This window comes from Rhipicephalus microplus, chromosome 3, assembly GCF_043290135.1.
Source record: "Rhipicephalus microplus isolate Deutch F79 chromosome 3, USDA_Rmic, whole genome shotgun sequence".
NCBI lineage: Eukaryota > Metazoa > Arthropoda > Arachnida > Ixodida > Ixodidae > Rhipicephalus > Rhipicephalus microplus.
Window position 1 is genome coordinate 8,487,882 of NC_134702.1, and position 22,629 is coordinate 8,510,510.

General features: G+C 43.3%; 1 protein-coding gene across 7 annotated transcripts in view; it reads right to left on the reverse strand.

Annotated features, from left to right (window-relative positions):
• Window positions 1–1,729: 1,729 nt before the first annotated feature.
• LOC119183121 (anoctamin-7) overlaps window positions 1,730–22,629 on the reverse strand; it is a 100,349-nt gene continuing 79,449 nt past the window's right edge. For 6 of the 7 annotated variants that reach the window (XM_075888822.1, XM_075888825.1, XM_075888823.1 and 3 more), the window contains 11 exons: window positions 21,506–21,643; window positions 19,493–19,688; window positions 18,467–18,578; window positions 18,328–18,400; window positions 16,703–16,800; window positions 15,477–15,601; window positions 14,015–14,220; window positions 12,423–12,556; window positions 7,801–7,891; window positions 6,349–6,480; window positions 1,730–4,733 (listed from right to left, as the gene is read on the reverse strand). In XM_075888822.1, the coding sequence (XP_075744937.1) occupies window positions 4,677–4,733; window positions 6,349–6,480; window positions 7,801–7,891; window positions 12,423–12,556; window positions 14,015–14,220; window positions 15,477–15,601; window positions 16,703–16,800; window positions 18,328–18,400; window positions 18,467–18,578; window positions 19,493–19,688; window positions 21,506–21,643 (1,362 nt within the window). In that variant the 3' untranslated portion in view covers window positions 1,730–4,676. The remainder of the gene's footprint in view (window positions 4,734–6,348; window positions 6,481–7,800; window positions 7,892–12,422; window positions 12,557–14,014; window positions 14,221–15,476; window positions 15,602–16,702; window positions 16,801–18,327; window positions 18,401–18,466; window positions 18,579–19,492; window positions 19,689–21,505; window positions 21,644–22,629) is intronic. The other variant, XM_037433579.2, reaches the window with a different exon arrangement.

The window sequence follows — 22,629 nt, forward strand, 5'->3', positions numbered from 1 at the left end:
CATATAGAGCATCTCTCGCGGTAACTCATCTTGCGTCAATTTATGCACCTGAACAGTGAAACTGCATGGATCCCAAGGGGTGAAAATATTTGGTCATCAAATAGTGAAAACAGGACATGACATATCTCACTCAATTCTGCGAACAGGGCTGTAGTTTAATAAAAGTTTGACCCATCTGGGATACTGCCAGTAGACATGATTCAGAGTAAATGCTAGCTACAAATTGAGCAACTGTATTGAGTCATCCTTCAAGAATGCATAGGTAAATTTTACGCCAATTAAGGCTTTATTGCTCAATTTTACGGAAGATTTCCGCAGCCTTGACGTTATCAGCGTCATTTTCGAAGAAAACTACATGTAATAATCGATACAGTTATGAAATCGTCATCCTGGTTCACACTTTTTTTCTTTTAAATGTGAAGCATTTGTTACCGAACTTCGGTGACTTTGACCGTATCTATTTATCTATCTAGCAGCCTACTTAATTCTTCTGGCCATTTGGATAATGGAATCAATACTAAAACTGGTTTGACATAATATGACTGTATTACGAGCATAATTGCCTAGTCATAACATGAAAATCATGAAATGTTTGTCATGAATGTCATGATTTACTTGTCATGGTCTTGGTGCTCCTGCATGCCGTGGTTTCGTTCACATCACATATCGCAAAACTAGCATGGTATGACATGACTACATGTTGAACATAAGTGACAGGCCCTAACGTGGAAATCATGATGTGCTAGACAGGAATATTGCACCCGCTATTTTCTTGCTCCAGCTGGAGAAATCCAACAGATCGTAAAATTCAGATGACACAGGGTCAGCGGACAGCGATTTTATTCACGTGAGCGGAATATATCCTGGGAGAAGGTTTTACTCGCTTTGCCAAGCAAATAATTATAACATGAATGATGATGTTTATTATTTTTATTATTTTTCAATATTCCACCGCAAGGTCAGCTTGATAGGGCCAAGAAGTCGTTCTCCAAAGCATTGCATCCGAGCCCGCGGTTTCCACTGCTCCAGTTTAGGTGAATACGACACTTCTCTAGAATCAATCATGGAAATTCGGTCATGAGCACCCTCCTCATCCTGGATTGTATTCACAAAAGTATATCTGAAGGTATACGTTGGAATATTTGTGAAAAATACAGGGAGGCAGTGAATGGGGTGGCTATGTTCAGTTGTCGTCGGAGTGTTGGCTTGCATTACAAATCCCCCCCCCCCCCCCCCAAATGGGAGAGCCACTGACTCGTTTATATTGCTCAGCGAAATGAACATACGTCAATATTTACATGTGTTACATGCAATGCACACCTGTTCCTCTTTTTACCTTCAGCGTAGTTAATATATGCACTGTTTTTCATTATAATAGACTGTCAATACATCTGTTTACGTTGCGCGTAAAATTTCATTTTCCCTCGCTTGGTCAGCTGACACTTTTATCGTCCTCACCAATTTCCGCTCCTAAATAAGCCATCACTGGCCAGAACAAAATCAACCAAAATTTTGACATGGATACTGCTGTGTAATACGTGCGAAATTTTCTGGCGAAAACGTGCGTTGTACTGCACTCAAGGCTCAGCGGCGACGTTGTACCGTCATGTGCAACCACCGCAAAGTTCTATGAAGGATGGTATGACTTCGACTCTGAGCTGATATAGGCCGATACAGCGGAGGTACTGATACACGCAACACTCAAAACAAGACAAAAGGAACTCCACACTGACACAACAAAGAGTGGGTTTATTACAAAATTTATGTACAGCATAACCACATGGGTATCGACAACAGCCCATTAAAAATTGTGCAACAATAACTTGAGTGATAAATGGGTGAGCTGCATATAGGCGTTGTGTATAGATAGAACGGACAAATAACAGCTATAGGGGAAACAACTTTGTGGTCGAACATCACCTTAGACCGTAAAACAAGCACGTCTCTTGTACTGTAGAGATGAGAATCGAAGGTAGGTCGCACTGCTCGGCACTCATGACGGCAACTCTGTGGGCAGAGTGGCACAAGTTTAGCAAAACGCTTGCGAGCAGCGGTATGGACCAACAGTGAGTATCTCAAGAAAGGGTTTCACGAGTGGTGTTCGGGTAATGCAGCTAACAGTTCACACGGGTGACGCGGAGGCCTTGTGCTAGGCGCAACCATAGATATCAGGCATTGCTGGCTCCTTCAAAACCGGGCCAGTGTTAAGTAAAAAGCGCCAGCATACGCAAGGCGATGATTATCTACTATTTGATCACCGGGAGCCGATCCGTGCAACACTTACTCCCATGGATTGCTCTCATGGATTACTCCTGTGTATTCGTCCCTGTCAGGTTACCCGTGCTGGCAAAGTTTATTACAAACGTCACACAACTGTTAGCTAGCTAGTGCGGTTCAAGTGACACAAAGCCGGGGGCCGGCAGGCAGCATTTTTATCACGTGGGATGCATAGCCTGTTTTTCCCCGGTTATAGTCAAAGAGCGGTGCGATGCAGCAAACACTGACCCGGTGATAGCTTGGAGGCGTGTCTCGAAATGACTGTTGAGAGTGGCAAAGATATCAGATTAGCGGCACGTAAAGCTCTTCTCTCCTGGGTGAGGTTCTGTGGATGTGAACACTGAAGACGAGGCTCTCCACAGAAACATTACTTTCGCTTGGGAGTTTGGTCTATACATAATGCATGTATAAGACGCAGTACGAGAAACAAATATGAGGTGAAGAGCACTCAATCAGGAAAGCATCTCTTCTTAGCAAGCACCACTGCGCCAGTGAGTAGCGTAAATCATGGTACAGCCACATCAAGTAACTGCGCAAGAACCCAAGGCGACGAATGTTGGCACTTCGTATTTGTTGGGCAACCATAATTTGAGTGGTCAGTAGCAATAAGGATTGCAAAAGAGCCAGGACCTCGCAGGAAGGCGATAAGTGAAACTTCGCTAAAAACAACATATAAGCGTTCATTCTCATTCTCTACAGAGAATTTGTTTCAACCACTGATCAAGCTGACAGCGTACGTGCGATGATACCACTGAGCACCACTGCGTCAACTTGAAAATTCCGACGGTCGTCAATAATAAAACAAGTCAATAACAGTAAAACCAGTCAACGTGAATTCCGGGGTTTTACGTCCCAAAACCACACTATGAGAGACGCCGTAGTGGACGGCTCCGGAAATTTCGACCATCTGCTGTTCTTGAACGTGAACCGACATCGCACAGAGCACGAGCATCTGACTTTTCGCCTCCGACGAAATGCGACCACCATGGGCGGGTTCGAAACCGAGACCTTCAGGTCTGCAGCCGAGCACCGTTGCCTTGGCATCGATCCACCGTGGCGGAATAATAAAAAGTCATGGGTGTGACAATATCAAAGAAAATTCGGTCGTTCACAAAGCTAAGCGCAGACCGGACGCAGTAAAAATAATTCCGATAAAATCCAATATGGAGAATAACACTCCTAAGAATCATGCGTTACTTCGTACACTTGTACACAGAGTTATTCCAGATATAATCTGGGGTTGAGTTTTCCGGTGAATATTATACTTATACAGCAAATAATTTATAAAATCTGGACAGTTTTGCTTCGATCCCAAACGCGAAAGAACACGAACAAATACAAAAACAAATAAAAACGCAGTTGTGTATACGTATACAAATGCATGAGTATGGAAGAATAGGGCAAAGATAGAGCGAAACGCTTTCACGTCGTTCAAATGGTCGCCGAGAGCGAAAACGGTCTTGTGACGCAATTGTTGGACATCCCTGGTCATCACCTGACACATGGAAGGAAGCAGCGCCCGAGGGAATGTGCAAGAGCTACACCAGTTCGGAATTAAAACTTTAGCTCCGTATATACAACCATAAAATAGAGCAAAGCCGCCATGGCGCCGAGACCAACAGGCTTATTGGCCGACTGAGTCTGAGGCACATATTCACTTAGAAGTGCCGGTCGTCTTCCTATAATCACATTTTGCCGAAGTTAATCAAGCCTAAGATAAATCAAAACCGAACAGCAATAAACTGGCAAAAAGCTGTATTTTTGTCTCAACCACCATATGATGCAATGGATGCTGCTGTGTCATTTTTCTCGTTAAATATCTCATTGTTCCATTTCTTGTGCAAAGGAGCAAGCTGGATAGTATTTGCGGTTAATAACCCTGTCCTTCACATTTTTCTGCATCGCCCACACTGCCGCGGGTGATGTAGACCCAGCGTTACAAAAGCGTAAATGATATAACATTGCTTTAGAATAATCGAAAAGTGCGATGGATACTTTTCATTCTGACCCAAGTGGTATAGGATAGCGACACTTGCTGACAGAATTTCATCGGATAAATTATGGCGGTGCGCAGTTGTGCCTTCCTCCAAATTTCAATATCACCATGCAGGCGCTTAAACGATAATATGAATCACCTGATGCGCTGGAGGTAAAGCAGAGTTCCCACAAAGTACTCGCCCGATCGTTAAAGGTACCACGTTCTTGTAGGCTTGGTGAGCCTAGCGGTTGCTTTCGCAGCTCACGGCCCCTTTTCTGGCAGCATTTCTCGGCAATCGCGCAATGCCTCGGAGGTACAACCGTTGAGAAAACAGCCCGCAGGAGGCAAATTGCGGGTGCGTCTAGTTCCGGGTTCGCGCTGTAGTCTAAGCCAGCTCAAACTAAAACGCTATTCTGGTTCTTCAGACAGCTGGCGCCTCTGTTTCTTCGTCATCGTCGTCGTCTTTTCTCTGCGCCACCTGTAAATGTGGACGTATAAGCGTAAATCTAATTTTAATGGCACACTCTCATTCCGTCAAATCGGCCAAAAGCCGCGTAGTCACACAAATATAAAATAATAATAATAAACAAAACACGATGGAAATCAAACGAATTTGAAACAATATTAAGATGACATGCAAACATTGGTGATACTTAGCAGTGTAATAAAAATGAAGCAATAGGTTGCACAAAATGCCGATAATCGGAGCCCTTTTTATCAACAGAAAGAGAAGCATTAAGCCTGATTTGATAGCATTGGTTTGTTTGATCGTAAAAGAAACTATTACAGTTGCCAACGCCGACCTTTCGGTCACCCCACCTGAAGTACCAAAAAGAGCGAACTTAAACTATGTAAGTTTAATTTGAGGTGTTTCCAGCATTTTTTTTTCTTCTAGAAAGTTGGAATATCTATGACGGGAAGTGAGAAAAAGGTGTACTGTCGGCAGCACGACCGCAGTTATGTTTTTGTTTCTGCACGCACGAACATTAACACGCGTGAAATAACGCAGAATTTGCCAAAGAGACGAAGCAGCGGCTCGAATTACGGCTGCGAACGCGGGGATGCTCAGTTTGCCTCCATTTAGGATCCTCGAAAGAGAGAACTGCGAACTGTCACTCTGGGTCAAGGTGACGTACCTTCTAGAGCACCAAGAGTTCGGCAAGTGGATTGTGACGCGGTGAAGGTACCTTGAACTCGTGTTGCTTAAATTATCTAGACAAAGATTGTAGAAGAAATGCTCCTCAGTGCCACTGATTTGTGTTTGATAGGGTGAGGATGTTTTTACGACGAGATTTCGAACAGTGGTAACAGTTAACTTTATATCAAATATCGTAGGTACATCACGTTAATGCAGGAAGAAAACGGACAGGAAACGGCACTATTTCCTGTTTTAGTTTTTCTTTCTGCATTGGTTGCGTTGTACCTACGTTATTTAGCACGAACTTACTGGCCCAAATTAAGTTCTTGTTGGAGCTAACGCCAGTACTGGGATTATTTAACGATTATCGAGTTGGTAGTAGATGACTTAGAAGTGAAGAAGTGAAGAACGACTAAAATATGTTATTTTTTTGTGCTGTCACACTCATGCAATCACTATCAGCTGGACATGCTGGTGTGCTTCCATCTTGAACTAAATACCTTAAGGGCTGTTTCATGTCGAACACTGTTTATGTTTGTTGTTACCTGTTCGTCCTCGTCTTTCGCGCTAATTATTTCGTTCAGCCTAATTTGATTATCTTTATTTGCGTTTCAATTTATGCTTATGGTAAATTGCTTTCTCTTAGTAAAAAAAAACAAAAAAAAACGTTAAGGGGAACAAATAGGTTATCGCTGTGTTTTTTATTTAACTGAGAGCCCAAAAATATTAAGAGAGTGAATGTTAAGCACAAACTAAACAGTAAACAAATGAAAAGCTTGATTCAACACAATGGCTGCCAACGACATTGTACAAACACGGATAAGTCATCAAGAAGACTACATTGTACGAGAAATAAGGCTTACTGGTTATATAAGCGTAAAGAAACAACTGCCACAGTATAATTTTCAGCTGCTTAACGAAACGTGGTAAAAAAACAGAGGGGAAAAAAACGGACCTTCATGATGGTCTCCGAGTCGGCGAGTGCCTGCTTCGCCAGGTATCGCTCACGCTTGATTTTCAACTCCAATTGACTTGGGATGTCCGGCACCACCAGGTCAATCAGACGGCACACGCAGAAGACCACGTGCTGTGAACATGTGGTGCGGTTAACTTACAGACCAATGCCACAGCTTAAACGATTGTAATAGTTTGATTAACGTATGTGGGCAGTGACGCAATAAAGGGCATCCTATACGCAAGGAACATATGATACGCAGAAACCCAACAAATTATAATCGAATTCACCATTCGTTAGCAGTCTTGTTAAAACACACATTTATTAGAACTTTCGTAAAAGTTGAATGCATAATATGACGGAACAAAACAAGGACACAGAAAGATGCACACAGGAAAACCGCTAGTCCATAAAAGCTTCATTAGGCATATGAATGCCATCACAAGGTAATGTTTACATGAAGACTAGGGTTTGAGATCAACAACGGTCGTTCAACAAGTCACCGAACTGAAGACGCTGATAATGAGCAATACTTCTAATGAGACTCCTACTGCTATGTGGAAATAAACAATGTCAGGGTTCATACCCTTTCTCTTTTCAGCATTCAATAAAGCTGCAGGAAAATTTTAGCATTTCAAAATCGTAGTTTGGCGCACTTGCGTTTTTTCAGCAACTCCCTGATTTCGCCTATACATTCTATGATCTCGCCAATTTTGACGTAATAATAATAATTGTTGGGGCGCTACGTCCGAAAACCACGACAAAATTATGAGGCATATCGTATATAGTGGAAGGCTCCGGAAGTTCCAATCACCTGGGGTCCTTTAAGGTCCACCTAAGCGTATAAGTACACGGGCCTCAATCATTATTGCCTTCATTGAAAATGCATCCGCCACGGCCAGGATTAGTTATCTCAATATTCGTGTCACCAGCTGAGCACCATAACCACATATATTTCTGTTGTAATGCTATAAAATTCATGACCATGCGCTCTGAATGAAGTGGTGCACCTAATTATTTATTTGAAATACCCTCAAGGTGCATACAGTACACTATAGAGGGTAATTAAGAGCAAATACGAAGAGATGAAAAAAAAAAAAACAAAAACGAAAGAGATACATGAACAATCAAATCAGGGGAGTATACAGTAACATGTATAATAAAAACACAAAAGTAAAGGATAACACTGATTTAAACACTGGTTATATAAAATGTACCACTCAATTGAGTAATTCAGATATAAATATAATAACAGCAAAAATTACAAGGGCAACAGCTCTGAACACCAAACAAGAATTAAGGAAAAAAGAGAGAACAGATGACAGACTTTTACGATTCTAGATCATGTTCCCAAGCTAATGTTTGAAAAGATTTGGATCGCGTATAGTTACTACAGACGCTGACAGATTATTCCAGTCGACTGAGGTTTTCAGACTATGTGCTTGTGCTCACCTCAAATATAATGACGAAAGCTAGTCGCACAGCCAGCAGCTTCCAGTGAAAGAAAGTCCAGTTCCCGTTCTCGTCCCTCAAATCACGGTACCTGCGGCACATCATCAAAACTACGTTTCTCACAGTCGGACTCAATAATGGTTATAAGGTATAGCGAACCTGCCTCTTCATACACAAAAGAATTGCTACACGTGTTTTGAAAGCATGTTCTCTCATTTGTGCGGCGTTTTCCCTGTCGTGTATAAACATGCATTTGTCGCGTTTGGCAGGCACAGGATAGCATGAAAACGGAGTTCACAAGATCAACTCGTGATCCTATATATGTGCAGAATTAATGAAACTTAGTTATGTGCGAGCTGTGAATCGTAATAGACGTGTACTCCGAACAAACTCGTGTAGCTACATACCATATGCCACTGCTAAGCTGTTACAAAGTCACGCTTCCAATGCAGTTTGCTAAGGTACTGTCCGCGGGTTAGTTGGTTAGGATCCTAAAGGTTAATTGCTTACCAGCGCAAACGACCGGGCAGGAGGGGACAGGATAAGAGACGAGACAGAGCGCTGAACTGCCAAAAATTTCTTTCTTATGAAGGTATTCGCTTTTATACAGTTACCAGTCACACTAGTCATGCGCGAAACACATTGACAATGCATTAGTACATCACATTGACAAGCAAAGGAACAACTTTTCCTTATCGGTGAGCGCGACAGAAGGGGTGCTAACACAAGCATCTTTCAATGAGCACATCTTTTCTGCCTCTATGTTCTCGCGTGTGGTACGATCTCTGCATCTAGCAACAATAGAACACTCTGAAAATATTGGCCGGCAGCCACACGTGCTGCAGTGAACGGACAGCCATCCTTGTTTATAGTGATCCACATTGTACATATGATCCCTCAGCCTCTCATTTATGCAAAGACCTGTTTGACCGACGTAATACCTTCCACACGATAACAGCAGCTGATACACCTCATTACGGATGCAATCTCTGAATTTATTTGCATGTTTTGTAGTGCAACCGAGGGTAGGTCTGGATGGAGGAACGGACAGCTTGCACAGGCGACTCAATTTTTGAGGGGCCGTAAAGACCACCTTCACATTAACTCGCTGTGCCACTTTCTTAAGATTGTGCCCTATCTTGTGCATATATGGAACCACGGCGAAAGCCTGTCTAGCTGTGACAGGTGGGACTGCATTATCTGTCCCTTTGGCCTTAAGTTCACGCAGCAGGCTTTCGGCAACGGAAACTTACACGTGGTCGGGGTAACTAGCCGACGTCAGCCTTGAAGATTGCTCAACAAAGCTTTCTGTAATCTTGTGCACACAGGATTTTCGCAAGGCATTCACGAAGAAAGACTCTGCAATACCTCGCTTAACTAATTTAGAAAGCGCGGAATTAAATGGGAAAACAGGCTTATTTCCACGTGGTTGATACATCCAGCAAGTGCGTCCATTATTCAGGAAAAGCTTAAAGTCAAGGAACCTGATTTCACAATTCTCAGAAAGTTCATGAGTAAGCTCAAAATGTTTAAAACCATTTCGAATCTGGTCTAAAACTGTAAGAGCGTCATTCTTATACGATGCAAGTGTCCATAAAAATTTAAAAAATCATCTACGTATCTAAAAACGTGCGTCACATTAGTGTTAGTGAAAACTTCCGAAATGGATCTGTCTAACTTGCCTAAAAACAGGTCACTGACGATGGGAGCGATGCAAGAACCAATACAGATACCGGATTTTTTTTTTACCTTCAGTTCACGTACATCCTATGGGATGGAAAACGTAACCTTCAAAAATCCGGCGTGAGCTTAAAGCCAAAGGGACAGATAATGCAGTCCCACCTGTCACAGCTAGACAGGCTTTCGCCGTGGTTCCATATATGCACAAGATAGCGCACAATCTTAAGAAAGTGGCACAGCGAGTTAATGTGAAGGTGGTCTTTACGGCCCCTCAAAAATTGAGTCGCCTGTGCAAGCTGTCCGTTCCTCCATCCAGACCTACCCTCGGTTGCACTACAAAACATGCAAATAAATTCAGAGATTGCATCCGTAATGAGGTGTATCAGCTACTGTTATCGTGTGGAAGGTATTACGTCGGTCAAACAGATCGTTGTATAAATGAGAGGCTGAGGGAACATATGTACAATGTGGATCACTATAAACAAGGATGGCTGTCCGTTCACTGCGGCACGTGTGGCTGCCGGCCAATATTTTCAGAGTGTTCTATTGTTGCTAGATGCAGAGATCGTACCACACGCGAGAACATAGAGGCAGAAAAGATGTGCTCATTGAAAGATGCTTGTGTTAGCACCCCTTCTGTCGCGCTCACCGATAAGGAAAAGTTGTTCTTTTGCTTGTCAATGTGATGTACTAATCCATTGTCAATGTGTTTCGTGCATGACTAGTGCGACTGGTAACTGTATAAAAGCGAATACCTTCACAAGAAATAAATCGTTCGCAGTTCAGCGCTCGGTCTCGTCTCTTCTCCTGTCCACTCCTGCCCTGTCGTTTGCGCTGGTAAGCAACCTTTATGATGTTATACCAGCACGCCCAATCCCACTGTCTCTTGTGGTTAGGATCCATAATTCATATGTTGTAGCACATCGACGACGACAAGGACAACGAAGAAGGGCATACGTACATAGCGCTGTGTGTGCATGTGTCCTTATATTTCTGCCCCTGTCGTAATGCGCTATGCCCTATGAATGATGGCTCCAATGCGGCAGTGCGGGCATCAAGACTTACGACTTCAGCATCAAAGGCCTGAGCTAGAGGGCTACAATAGTGGCACCATACTAATGTGGTCTGCTCATCAATGTTGTGGCAATCATATACTCATATCTTAGAACACAGAAATTTGAGCAATACAATTGATGCGAATTGGTGAAAATAAGGTATATTATGCGTGCATACTCTGACGTGAGGAAGAGAACAAGACAACACTGATGCCGACTGCCAGCTGAGTAGGGTCACCATGGCGGAAATGAAAAATAAGCACGAAAGCTTATCCACACACGCGGAAATTTACGTATACATATATCCCACCATACGTGTGTGAGGTGGAGGATAAGGAGGAAGAAGAAGAAGAGGAACTGGACGCGCTTCCGGTTTGCTATCCTACGCTTGGGTGATGCAGATTAGGGGCTGAAAAGATAGAGATATAGAAAGAAGAAAACACGCTGAAAAGTTCACGTAAGCATAAAATATACACTGCTGCGTTCCACAGCGGATGCTTTCGGGCGTATCACGTTCCACTGTGCATCGTCGAGGCATGGTGTGTGCTGACGTCTTGCAAGCACTGGACATAGACCTTCCAGTACCTGTTGTATGGACTCGGCGTATGGTGACTTCAACCTGCTGAAGAACACGCGAAGTGTGCCCAACAGTGACTAAAGCACTTTGAGGATTGATTTGTGTTCTCTTGGCAACTTGTCAGTCGGAGACGTGGTATATGAAGTTCATCTTGAAGTATTCGCGCTTGCATGCGGGGACAAACGTGCGATACACAAACGTGCGCAACTATATATACATTTAGTACTGCATCGAAATGAGTGTGCATGCATGCCTTGTTTTAACAACACTACCTTAGAGTATATGCATCGAAACCAAACTTCGATAGATATAATGGAAGCCTATTACATTGGCAACATGAAAGAAAAGTGTGTTATATATAGCCACCCACTGCTTGTCGCGCTTGAGGAAGAAATTTCGCTCTTGTCTGCGCAAATACTTGAAGATGAATAAGACCCACATGAAGTTCTTTTTACCTGCGCCTGCTTCAATGTGTGGGGAACCGGTCACTCTGTTTATAAAGAAATAATGGGACTTCAGAGGCTCACCATTTAATAGACCTTAGACCTTTGAATTATCGTCGGTGTAAATGACCGCCTAAATTCTACGAATGTTCAACGTTGAAGGCCGAAGTACGAAGAAATGTGTTATTGATCGAGGCATGGCATATTGATGGTAGCGGTAGCGCATGTGTAGGTTGACCGTCGTTTGACTTTCATTACGATATATAGAAATGCCTGACTAGTTAACACTTGTGCTAGTTTAACATGTCATGCTCCATGCCTGTGCATATACGCAGATAAGTTTTTGCCTCTATACTTTCTTTTCCACTGCAGTGTGCCATTTTATTTGAAAGTCGGCATTCGTGTTGTCTTGACCTCTTCTTTGTTTTCGTCCCTACACACCTACCTCCTTTCATTAGGAGGTCACATTTTGTGCTGTACGCACAAATAAAAACCTCGCCGCGCCAACAGCCAGCCAGTTCTGTCTTACGATATACAGCGGCAGTGCTGACGAAGACATATGTAAGTGTCATTGACTGCTGTGATAGCTAAGACATTAACTTGAAACAATTTTCTTCATGTCGGTTGGTGACTTAAGAAAAATAATGTGTCCCGAGCGTGATTCTCGCCAGCTGGCACAATACATGTTATTTCAAACAGCAGATTTCTTCCCCGTAGGCGTACGCAGGTTCTCGATAAGGAGTTGGGTGTAAAAACTCCCCCTCCCCACCCCCTTTTTTCCTAATGGTAGACACCGCGCACGTGATGATAGTAATGCTGCCACGACGAAGAGCACACAAAATTTAGTGGCATGAATTTGGTACTCGCCTGCATGGTAGAGATAACGAACCCTTTGGTGCATGTGCTAGCGTGAAGTTGACGTAGCCCTTGAGGTCCCAGTCGAACTCGTACCGGTACATTGTCCTCGTCAGAAAGTCGGAGGTGAACGCAATTAGGAATGCCTGCGTCGAGTAGGAAGCGAGCTGTGAGCACGTTGCCGCAGCAGTGACCGCAAAGTGCACCCAAGTTAGGAAGGAAGGAACAAGGAGGGAAAGGAAAGGCGGCGATGTTAACCAGTCTAGAAAGACCGGTATGCTACCCTACACTGGGGACAGGGATGAGGGCGCTTGAAATATTTAAGACATATAAATGTATTTAGTAGAGAACAGCCGCTAATTCACACACGTACACTGAAATCCTAGTAATCAGCAAAATCGCCTTCAAAGATGCATGTAATTCTTCGAACACTCTTGAAAAATGGGGAGTACGAGGCTACACCAGATAACTATGCGGGATGTTCAAGCAAGTGGGGTGCGCAGTGAATTGTCATTGTTCAATGTAATAAGAAAATTCGGAAGAGGAATAAGCCGTGTATTAAAATGGCAACACATTAAAACTTTGGAGCTTTCGTTTGTTGTTGCTTAAGTGGTTCAGCTATGCGTACAAGTACAAAAAATGAGAATAAATATACATTACATTTTTATACTCGATAATGTGGATGGTAGATCAGCTGCATAAACGTAATACCACTATCTGTGCAGGTTGTCATTTACAAAAAAGTAATAGTAGAAATGAAAAAAAAATATTATTTACTCCCGTAGCATTTTTTGGCATATCAATGGCGTACAAGTAAACATATTGCTGACCAGTATTTAAAATCTTGCACAAGGCTAACTTGTCGCTCTTCCAGTCCAAGAACGACGACAATCAAAGGCTTACAAAATATACGTATTGTAAGATCCGAGGCCCGTTTGTGTATTTATCAGACAATTGCAGAAGAACCCCGGTTAGAGTTCAGTGACGCGCACCGAGGGAGCATGGGAGTTAGTTTATGATCCCCTGCGCGAGCATAATGTTCAAATAAAAAAAGTTTAATCTCGCAGTTTCCTGGCTATGCATTGCAAGATAAGTGCAGTCAAGTGTTTGGCCGATGTGTCATCTTGGGCCGCAGTCGTAGTCAGTTGACACGAGAGGTTATTCAACAGAATTATATTGCAAAATGTGTCAAGTTGTGAGTGAGCACGCCATCTGCATCCTTATCTGGAAAAGAGGTCGATTTCTTAGGCCGAACGACATGTGTTCTATGAAGTTGTAGACTTCTAAATTGAAACGTTTAATACTGGTTCAATTGAGTTTTCTTTTTGTCATGTGTGCTGCAGCACACGTTGTATTTTTTTGTATTGTGCTTAGAGTCACGTGTGCGGTAAGCGATCCATATAATGTGCTGTAGGGTGACGGATTAGGCACCCAAGTTGGAAGTTTAGCACTCATCGTGTTGCTTGCCGTTTCCTTTCTCGCTATCGACTTTTTTCCTTCGTGCTCGAACTGAGCTGCGCTACAGCAATAAGGCATTGTAAGGCACCAACTTGCTCAACCTGTAATATTATATATGATCACATGTATACAGACGAAAAACGTACATTGCTGATGACGGCTGCCTTGGCTAGGAACTCAAGGATGGAGAACCATATGCCGATGTTCTGTGCACGCTCAGGCACGCAGCGGCGTGTCTCGCAGACGAACTTCTGCGCGTCGAGCCGGATCTCGACCCAGTTGTTGAGCAGCGCGAACAGCGGCGCCAGCGGGAATGCTGCCACGAAGATGGTGATGAAGCCGAACTGCAGCACTGCGTGGCAAGAGACGCATAGCGTGCATCGTTCGTGCAGCTCGGGCGAGTTGGTATACACGTTACCCGCACAGCGAGTGTCGGGTCTTAGTGGGCTTCGTGAACATAGCTTGGAAAGGCAACTGCATTGCTGCATCTGTGAGATAGGTGATAAAGACTCGCCGTGCCTGCTTCACGAATGGGTGGCCAGAATTGCCTGGCATATGCTCTGGCCTCGATGACATAACTCTTTTTTGCATAAACAGGGGGCACTGAAGGATATTTCAGCATGAAGGAGTGAAGTTTGGATAACTATTAATGCGATACTTTTGAATTCGGTAGCATTTCTCTTATAAAGAATTGGCATACGCGTAAGAAATAATCTTTATGTGAAAGCACTTCCGGCACGGCTGACATTCAGGACCAGTATTCACAAAAACGTTTTAGGAAAGAATTGTTCTCAAGAGGAAGTTTCCACCAATTCTAACGCTGGACGTACTATAAAAGCTTTGTCCGTTACTCATGACGACGTAGAAACGACACGACAACGCCATCGATCAACATTTGGGGACGACACCTGCGTCTTACATGCAGTATTTTGCGAACACGCACTCAGTTTTCTCAGCGTATATATGTTCATCGTTCTGGTTGTAGTCGACTGACCTTGCAAGGCAGGTTGGTGATTTGTAAACTATATTTTATACTACAACCGCCATTTTACCTTATTTATAGATTAGCGTTCAACATCTTTTGTTATATTTTATTGTTCCCAAAATAAACCTTCAAATGTATAGCACCGACGTGTTGTGCTTCCTTTCTGAAGCAGGTTCTAATATATATATATATATATATATATATATATATATATATATATATATATATATATATATATATATATATATATATATATATATATATATATCTATTACTGACCTCGTCAGGGTAACTTTCCTGACATTTCGTAAAGCTTCACTGACATACTGTGCCGGTACAACTTTCAGGGCAATTTAAATCAACTGTATTTTCAAAGCACATTAACTTATTACACTCTACTTTGCTTTACCTGAACTAAATGTTAGTTTCAGAAGACTGGAAACGAGTGCAGGTTTCGAGACGCTGCTGGTTTGAAATGCGCTAATTGCAAGACACGAATACAAATTAATTATAGGTAATCGCTGCTGTCCCCCTGTGCACATTGATGGCGACTTCTGTTCGCTATGAATTACTCATCAAGCCTCGAAATGGATCACTTTGAACTTGGGCGAAGGGCTACTTACCCATCTCCAGATACTCTTGGAAGAGTCCCTCGTTTTGAATGAGTTGGTAGTCCTGCTCCCATCGCGTTAGTGACTCATGGTACACCATCTTGGTCCTATGTCGATGCCACCAAGCCTTGATCTTCCTGCGAAAACAAACCTTCCTTTGCTGCAGCTCTATACGCCGTGTGGCAATAGACAATTAGAAGGCTGATCATAAAAGTCCAACAGCGTTAGGCAAAATAAGAATCTTGGCAATGCAGACCTGTTTCACCACCATAGCTTCACTGCTTAGCACGAATATCGTGATATTCAGATGTCATTTTAAGTTATTCTTGGAGATATGCCGAGTGTCGTCTTCACAATAGCCGGGCTAAATGGTAACATTGCATTCTGACATGAGAAATGTCGAGAGCTCAATCGTGACGAAACAAAAAGCAAACGGGATTCATATTATATATATATATATATATATATATATATATATATATATATATATGTGTGTGTGTGTGTGTGTGTGTGTGTGTGTGTGTGTGTGTGTGTGTGTGTGTGTGTGTGTGTATGTATATATATATTGTTGCGTTGCAAGAGTTTCTTCAGTAAAACAGTTTTTTTAGATTTTATTGTCTTCATTTGCCTTTTTAATGTAACATCAGCTTTACGCCTTGCAATGCGCTACCACCGACTGATTCGACGTAAAAAAATCCAAATGGTTTTGAATATGCGCAAGAATACAGTGTTTGCAGACACTGTTTATCTTAATCTTTCAGAGGTAGAAGGCCCGTAAGAAATATTGATGTAACAATGACAGCTTGCATAAAGCACTCGAGACAGTGAATGTTATTTCGGCCAGAATTTATGGTGACTGACTAGAAGTGCGTACAGTCTTTTTGAAGGGTTCTATAGTTATTGTGTAGAAGGATTGTGGTCTAGAAAACGCTAACACACTTTTTCCTCAAATTTCGTCACTGGAAAGAAAAAAAAAGCTATGAAGAACTATCTGAATGTCACGATACGAGCATATTTTTTTTATCAATAGGTGCGCATGGTGTATAGTTGAAAAACGCCTGGCATCTCTGTATTAACATACATCAATTACTGTTGAAAAGCCCTTTGGACAAGGAGTTTCAGAGTGATTAACGCGTTGGGCAAGGAACTTGACTAAACATAACAGGCAGCAAAACAGTGCATTGTGCACCACAGCATACAAAGGGGTATGTGAAATGTATGGAACGTAGTGTGCTTACGGTACAAGGATCTCCTGTGCGTTGTTAATCATCTGCTTGCCCACCATAATGACGGCCAGCTGCTGGGCGAGCTCCGACAGGCAGTCGCTTCCGCTACACTGAAACACGGGAAAGGCATTGCTCATGGCAAACTTCTTCATAAAGCGGAAGTATAATTAACGAGACTACAAATGGGACAATTTGCCAAGCACGGAAGATAACAAGGGGAGAATCTGATTTGTACTAGCAGTACTGCAATTCTTGTATTGTATTTCTTTCCTTGAAAAAAAAATTATATTGCTTCCTGCAAAAACCTCACTGTTGTCTGCAGTTTGTTATAACGAAATGAATAAACGAAACACAAGTGCCGTCGTATCCCCCAACCCTTCACGAAAAATGCTTTTGAGCGGGAAACATCGACTCGCAAAAATATTATTGGCACACAGTTTTTTCCACTACAGGAATCCAGCGAAGTTCAAGTCAAAAAGTACTTTTTTTGTTGTTGTGGCAATAATCGAGTTCTGATTGTTTCGCATAGCCGTGAAACTTAAGCAGGTGCTTTGTTGACGTGACGGCAGCGAAAGATGGATTAAAAAAAAACAGCTTCTGGTGATGTTTGCTTGACGACACGCTTGACATGCTTGAAGAGGGTAAGAGATCAATGTTCGAAATAAAGCATTTGCACATGATACACACGCCCGATAACACGCATAGCGACCAACTAAAGTAGCTTGCCGAGTCCAGCATCTATAGGACAATGACTAAAAGCTCCCATGTTGCACACACAACAGTATACATCACTCCTATCCCCAAGTATATACGGGGTGACTTTATACGGACTTTGAAAGTAAATTTAAATAGGATTTTTTTTTTACTTTGTGGCCACAAAGCACTTGTCGCCGAGTCTGCACGAATTGCAAAGACACGTGTAATTTATTGAAGACTTTGTTCTAGAAAACGCTCAATCAGTTCTGACTTTTTCGGTTTCGCTAATGTAACATTTCAAGAGTATACTTCCGGCTTCTTCTGCAGCTGGTGGTGTAAGGCCGTTGCCTTGTGCGTGTACTCAGATATTACGCCGTAGTCACTGAGTGGTTGTTAAGCGGTTTTCCGAATCCTAAAATGTCAGATTCTCGTGTTGCTGATACGCACGTTCCAGTTGGCATCGTTGCGCAAGTGCAAACAACTGGTTATATAAACCTATGTCTGTGCGTGCAAAGTATGTACATATATTTAACGTCATTTCAGAACGTGTCGCTTAATAAAAATTTCCAACACCATCGCCTTCCCTCAGCATGCTTCGCATAACATCAATTTGCGAAACACGTGGGAGCTACTGAATTTTTAAATTATATATGTATACGCTGCTGTAATGTAGCTTCTTTGTTTAACTAAATTTTCTTCGATACTCTGTCCAAACTTTCTCGTTAATTTGCATCCACAACATAGTTGCAAATAGAAATGCAGCACTTTTAGCAACCATAGACATTGCATCATTGTGCTTGGAGGTAATTACTTTAAAACTGCCTCACATGATATGGTACAACACTTCATATCCCTGTATTTTTTCGCTTTATCATGTTTGATTGACAAGTTTGTTTATTCTACATTAAAGTTAAAAACGCCATTGCATTTTGGCGACTTACTGTTATTACGATACTTGCCTCCTCATTGCGTAGGCCAAGAAGGTGTCCATATTTTCCCGGGTATCCAACGAACCTGCGTCAGCAAGTGCATATATGCACATTTCAGCACCGCTCCCACCACTTCATGACGAGAACTAACCGTCCCTTGAAGAATGCTATGTAGAAAATTGACGAATAGAAGTTCACAAACTGGAACAGGAACACTTTGAGCGTGAGGTTGTTGTCGAAGTCTGTCTGCGTGCGGTGCATTTCTGCATGAAAGACATTTATACAAAAACTATAAAACCTCTGAATGGGCACAGCCTAATAACGGAAACTTAAAGGAGTACCTACACGCATGGCAAATATTTTCAGATTGTCGCTCTGCAGCACCGGTATCTAGAATTCTACAGAGTCCGCCACCGTAGATAAGTGGCTAAAGTTCTCGGCTGCCAAACCCAAGGTCGCGGGTTCGATCTCGGCCAATGCGGCCATATTTCACTGAGGGCGAAATGGTATATAGGCTCGTGTACTGTGTGACGTCAATGCACGTCAGAGAACACCAGATGGTCGAAATCTTCGGAGCCCTCCTCTATACGGCGTGTCCTATAATCATATCGTGGTCTTAAGACGCGAAACCCCCGATATGTTTGAGAACCTTACAGAAAGTGACGTAGTGCTTGAAAATGCATGAAAAAAGCAATGTCGGTTTTGGTATCGAGTGGGCGGCTGCGGGACTTGTCAACACAAGTCTGACATTTCAACAAGACTGCAACACCCTACATATTGGCAATAGCTGTCAATTAGCCGTCAGTCGAACGTGGTTCACGTAAACAACGACGATAAATTGTCGTCCAAAGACTTAAAGCAATGTCTACGATTTAGGCTACATGTGGGACGTCGATTTCGCAAATCCGGTGAACCGCGTTGAATTATCGCAATAATGTCAGTTGCAATGGTTGACGTTTGCAGACGGTGGGTGACGAAAACTTTAATATCAAACTAAAACGTATTCTTGTTGTCGGACTCCGGTGTGGGTAGAGCGTTGGTAGTGCACTCCATCGAAAAAGAGAAATGTCTGTTTTTGGGGGCCTCAAAATCGTGTTGGTACTCCTTTAAGTCGTGCCGAAACTTTTCGTCTCTTGAAATCTCTGTGTTAGCATACGAACAACTGTGTGTGGCTTACCCCACTGCGTGAGCCGATATGCGAGCCGTTCGTAGACCTTTCCGAGGATCATGATGAAGATGAGGTTGACGAATGCGCCCGAGCTGCTGGCGATCACTGAGGCGAGCCCCTTGAACGATTGACTCCGGAACAGAGGGATCGACACCAACACTCGGTACACGATCACAGACACCATGAACACCAGCACCAGCGCTATCTGCGGTGCACGTCAACGCAGCTGTTGAGTTACACGTGACAGGAATTGTGTAACGGCATCTACTATGAGAGAGAACAGGTGTAGCCGACGCCACAAATTCGCACCAACCACAAAAAAGAAACATTAACTTTAAAAAAAAAAATGTCGGGAGCCACACATTATAAAAGGTCTTGAAAGTCAAGTGTTTTGTTTGGCGTTCTTGTACCTATCACTTTTCGCTGACGTTTTTCCGAAATCAATTTATATTCTATCACGTTAATTATCACGTTATCACGTTATTTGTTAAAGTTATACAACACTGTTTTATGTTTCACATTTATAAGATGTGAAGCAGCTCTTTGACTCGCGTGTGTAACGCCGTACGTACGTGCGTCCATACGAACGTGCCGCAACGCGTTCCCCTCGCCGCAGGTGTTGGAGTGGTGCCAAGTAGGTCACACCGCAGCTGCGCGTTGACGTCACGCTCCTCTCGCAAGCTTCCCTCGCAGGTGTGTGCTGACGTCCCTCTCTCCCTCTCCCGCTTCGCGCTCGGCGCAGCACCTGAAGCTGCCGGCCTCTCCACCCTCTCGCAACACACCTCTCTTGCTTCACTCTCCCCACCTCTGGCAACGCTTCATCGCACGTCGAGCTGAAACACTTTTTGGCCTCGTTTTTTTGCGATGAAATTTACACGAAACCCAACCCGCCTTCCGCGTCCTTGCGTTTCAAGCAAAACGTTTACTCTCGAAAGTAAACGCTACACCGAGTTTCGTCTCAAACCGTTCCTCCAGCACCCGCGTTGACGCCCGTTTCAACCGGGTCCACGCCGTGCGCACCGCTGCTGCTTCGCATCCCATTAGGATTCCCTTCGGGGAGGGTCCATAATTTGTTGTTAATTGTACATGATGAAAAAAAAAACGTACAGTACAATAATGTGTTGATTTCTCGTTGATATATCTAGACACTAGATTGTGACCGCAGCGTTCATATCACTTTGAATGGTGAACGAACTGATGTCATACGTGTTCGCTGCACTGGCGTAGCCTGGGGGATGTGGAAAGTTGACCTGCCTCTCCCCCCGCCAAAAAAAATTCAATTTTGCATTGATATATATGTACACACATATATTAACGCATGCACGAACATGCATAAAATATAGTTGAAGACCACGCCCTTACTGACATCCAAAAGAAATTTCTGGCTACGCCACTGGTTGATTGCATACATGCCGTATTTCACACTCAATAAAATGCAATTGCTAGTCCCTGAGCTCTCGTCATACATTTTATTTGTATTTAACTTGTTTCTGAGCACCGTAACGGCGTTTTCTGATAAGGTCTTCTCGCCAAACGCGATAACTGACCAGCGCCCCACGTCGGTGTCAACACGAGTGATGTCACAAGTCAGCATCACGTGGTGACGTCACTATGTGAAGTCACAAATGGGAAAAGTTGGTGGCATCATTATGTCACAGTTACGTCACCTGATGGGGTAATCCCATCGTAGCTTGGTGAACGGTGGTCTGATCACGGAATCTGTACAAATCCAAAAGAGGTGCCTTCGGTTTTGGAGGCAATGCAAAATTAAGTCTGATGCAGAATGATTTGGGAGGGCGGTAGGACCGACTAAGAAGAAAAAAGACGATAGCTTTCACCTCTCGTTTTCAGCGAGTGCAAACTGACAAGAAAACCTGCGATTGCTCGCTTTCTTTCGTATTCGGCAAGGAAAAGTTAAATACAAGGTGGGTTGTGGTAGGTACGGTGCGAGGTTTTCCATAGGCATTCATGTAAGTGTAACCTCAGCGCGCCTCGTAGATGGAGAACTAGTGCAGCACCCACCATGAGGAGCAAGATGGCGACGCCAGCGGCGACCCTCTGCTTGCGCACACGGGCGGGGAAGGCCGGTTCCTTGGCTCCCGTGATTGGGTTGCGCTCCACATGCGATGCTCTTGCAGCGAATTCGGGCCTAGGACGCTCCTGCGTCATGAAGTCAACAAGCAGGCTGTGTGTTAGCAGTCCATTATTGCTCCACTTATCGCTGCATATTGCAGTGAAATGAGAAATCAGCAGTTTTGCGAAATCCCACAATCTGGACGAAGGTTCATAAACAAAAAAAAAGGCCATATCCACCTGTTTATTCAACGAAGCAAAAAAAAAAAAAGATCCCCATGAATTTAGCAAAATCAAAGCTATCCAGTGAACGAAGAATTCACCCTGACTCGAGAGTCGAACCCAGGCACCAGAGGAACGGCCATTTGAGTCCGTGTTAATATCAGTTTGCCTTCCGTTATGCTTTTCTTTGAATTTCCAAGTACGTACTTTCGTGACTTCAAGCCACACACGAGTGTGTGACAGTTTTTCACTTTCGAAGACCGACATGGTCACTAGTTCTAATTGTGTTGAGTTCATTCTTGCGAAGCTAATAAAGTCAAGATTTTCAAGCATAAACTTTCTAGCGGCGTTACGGGGGGCGTGTGGGTACTAGCGCGGTTAAGAAATTCAGACAACTCCCTTCCCAACGCACCGCACAAAAATGAGTGTTTAGCAATATGGCGCATCAATACAATGGTGTATCCCACGGAGCTTCATGGTGTATTCTAACCTAGCTATCAGCAACAGCAGTCATAAGACGTGCTCCGTTGGAATTTTTTACAATTTAGCGTCATAAGTTCTGTGCCTTTCAAACACTCTTTTTGGTTCGCCGCATACGTTCTCCAACGCTGAAAAGTGGCTTGGAACGGACATCCATAAGTTGAATGTGAAGAACGGCATACCAGCCCGTTTCTCCTGTCTTTCATAAGTAGGTTTCTAAAATACATGGCCATGTATACATCCGAAATACAGCGATCAGTATTCATGTATCAGTACATTCAGTATTCATGTAGATAAATGTCGCCAAACTACGCAGCCTAACTAGGTCGCTGTAATTGAGCTCTGAAGACGCACGCAGTAACATTTTCAAC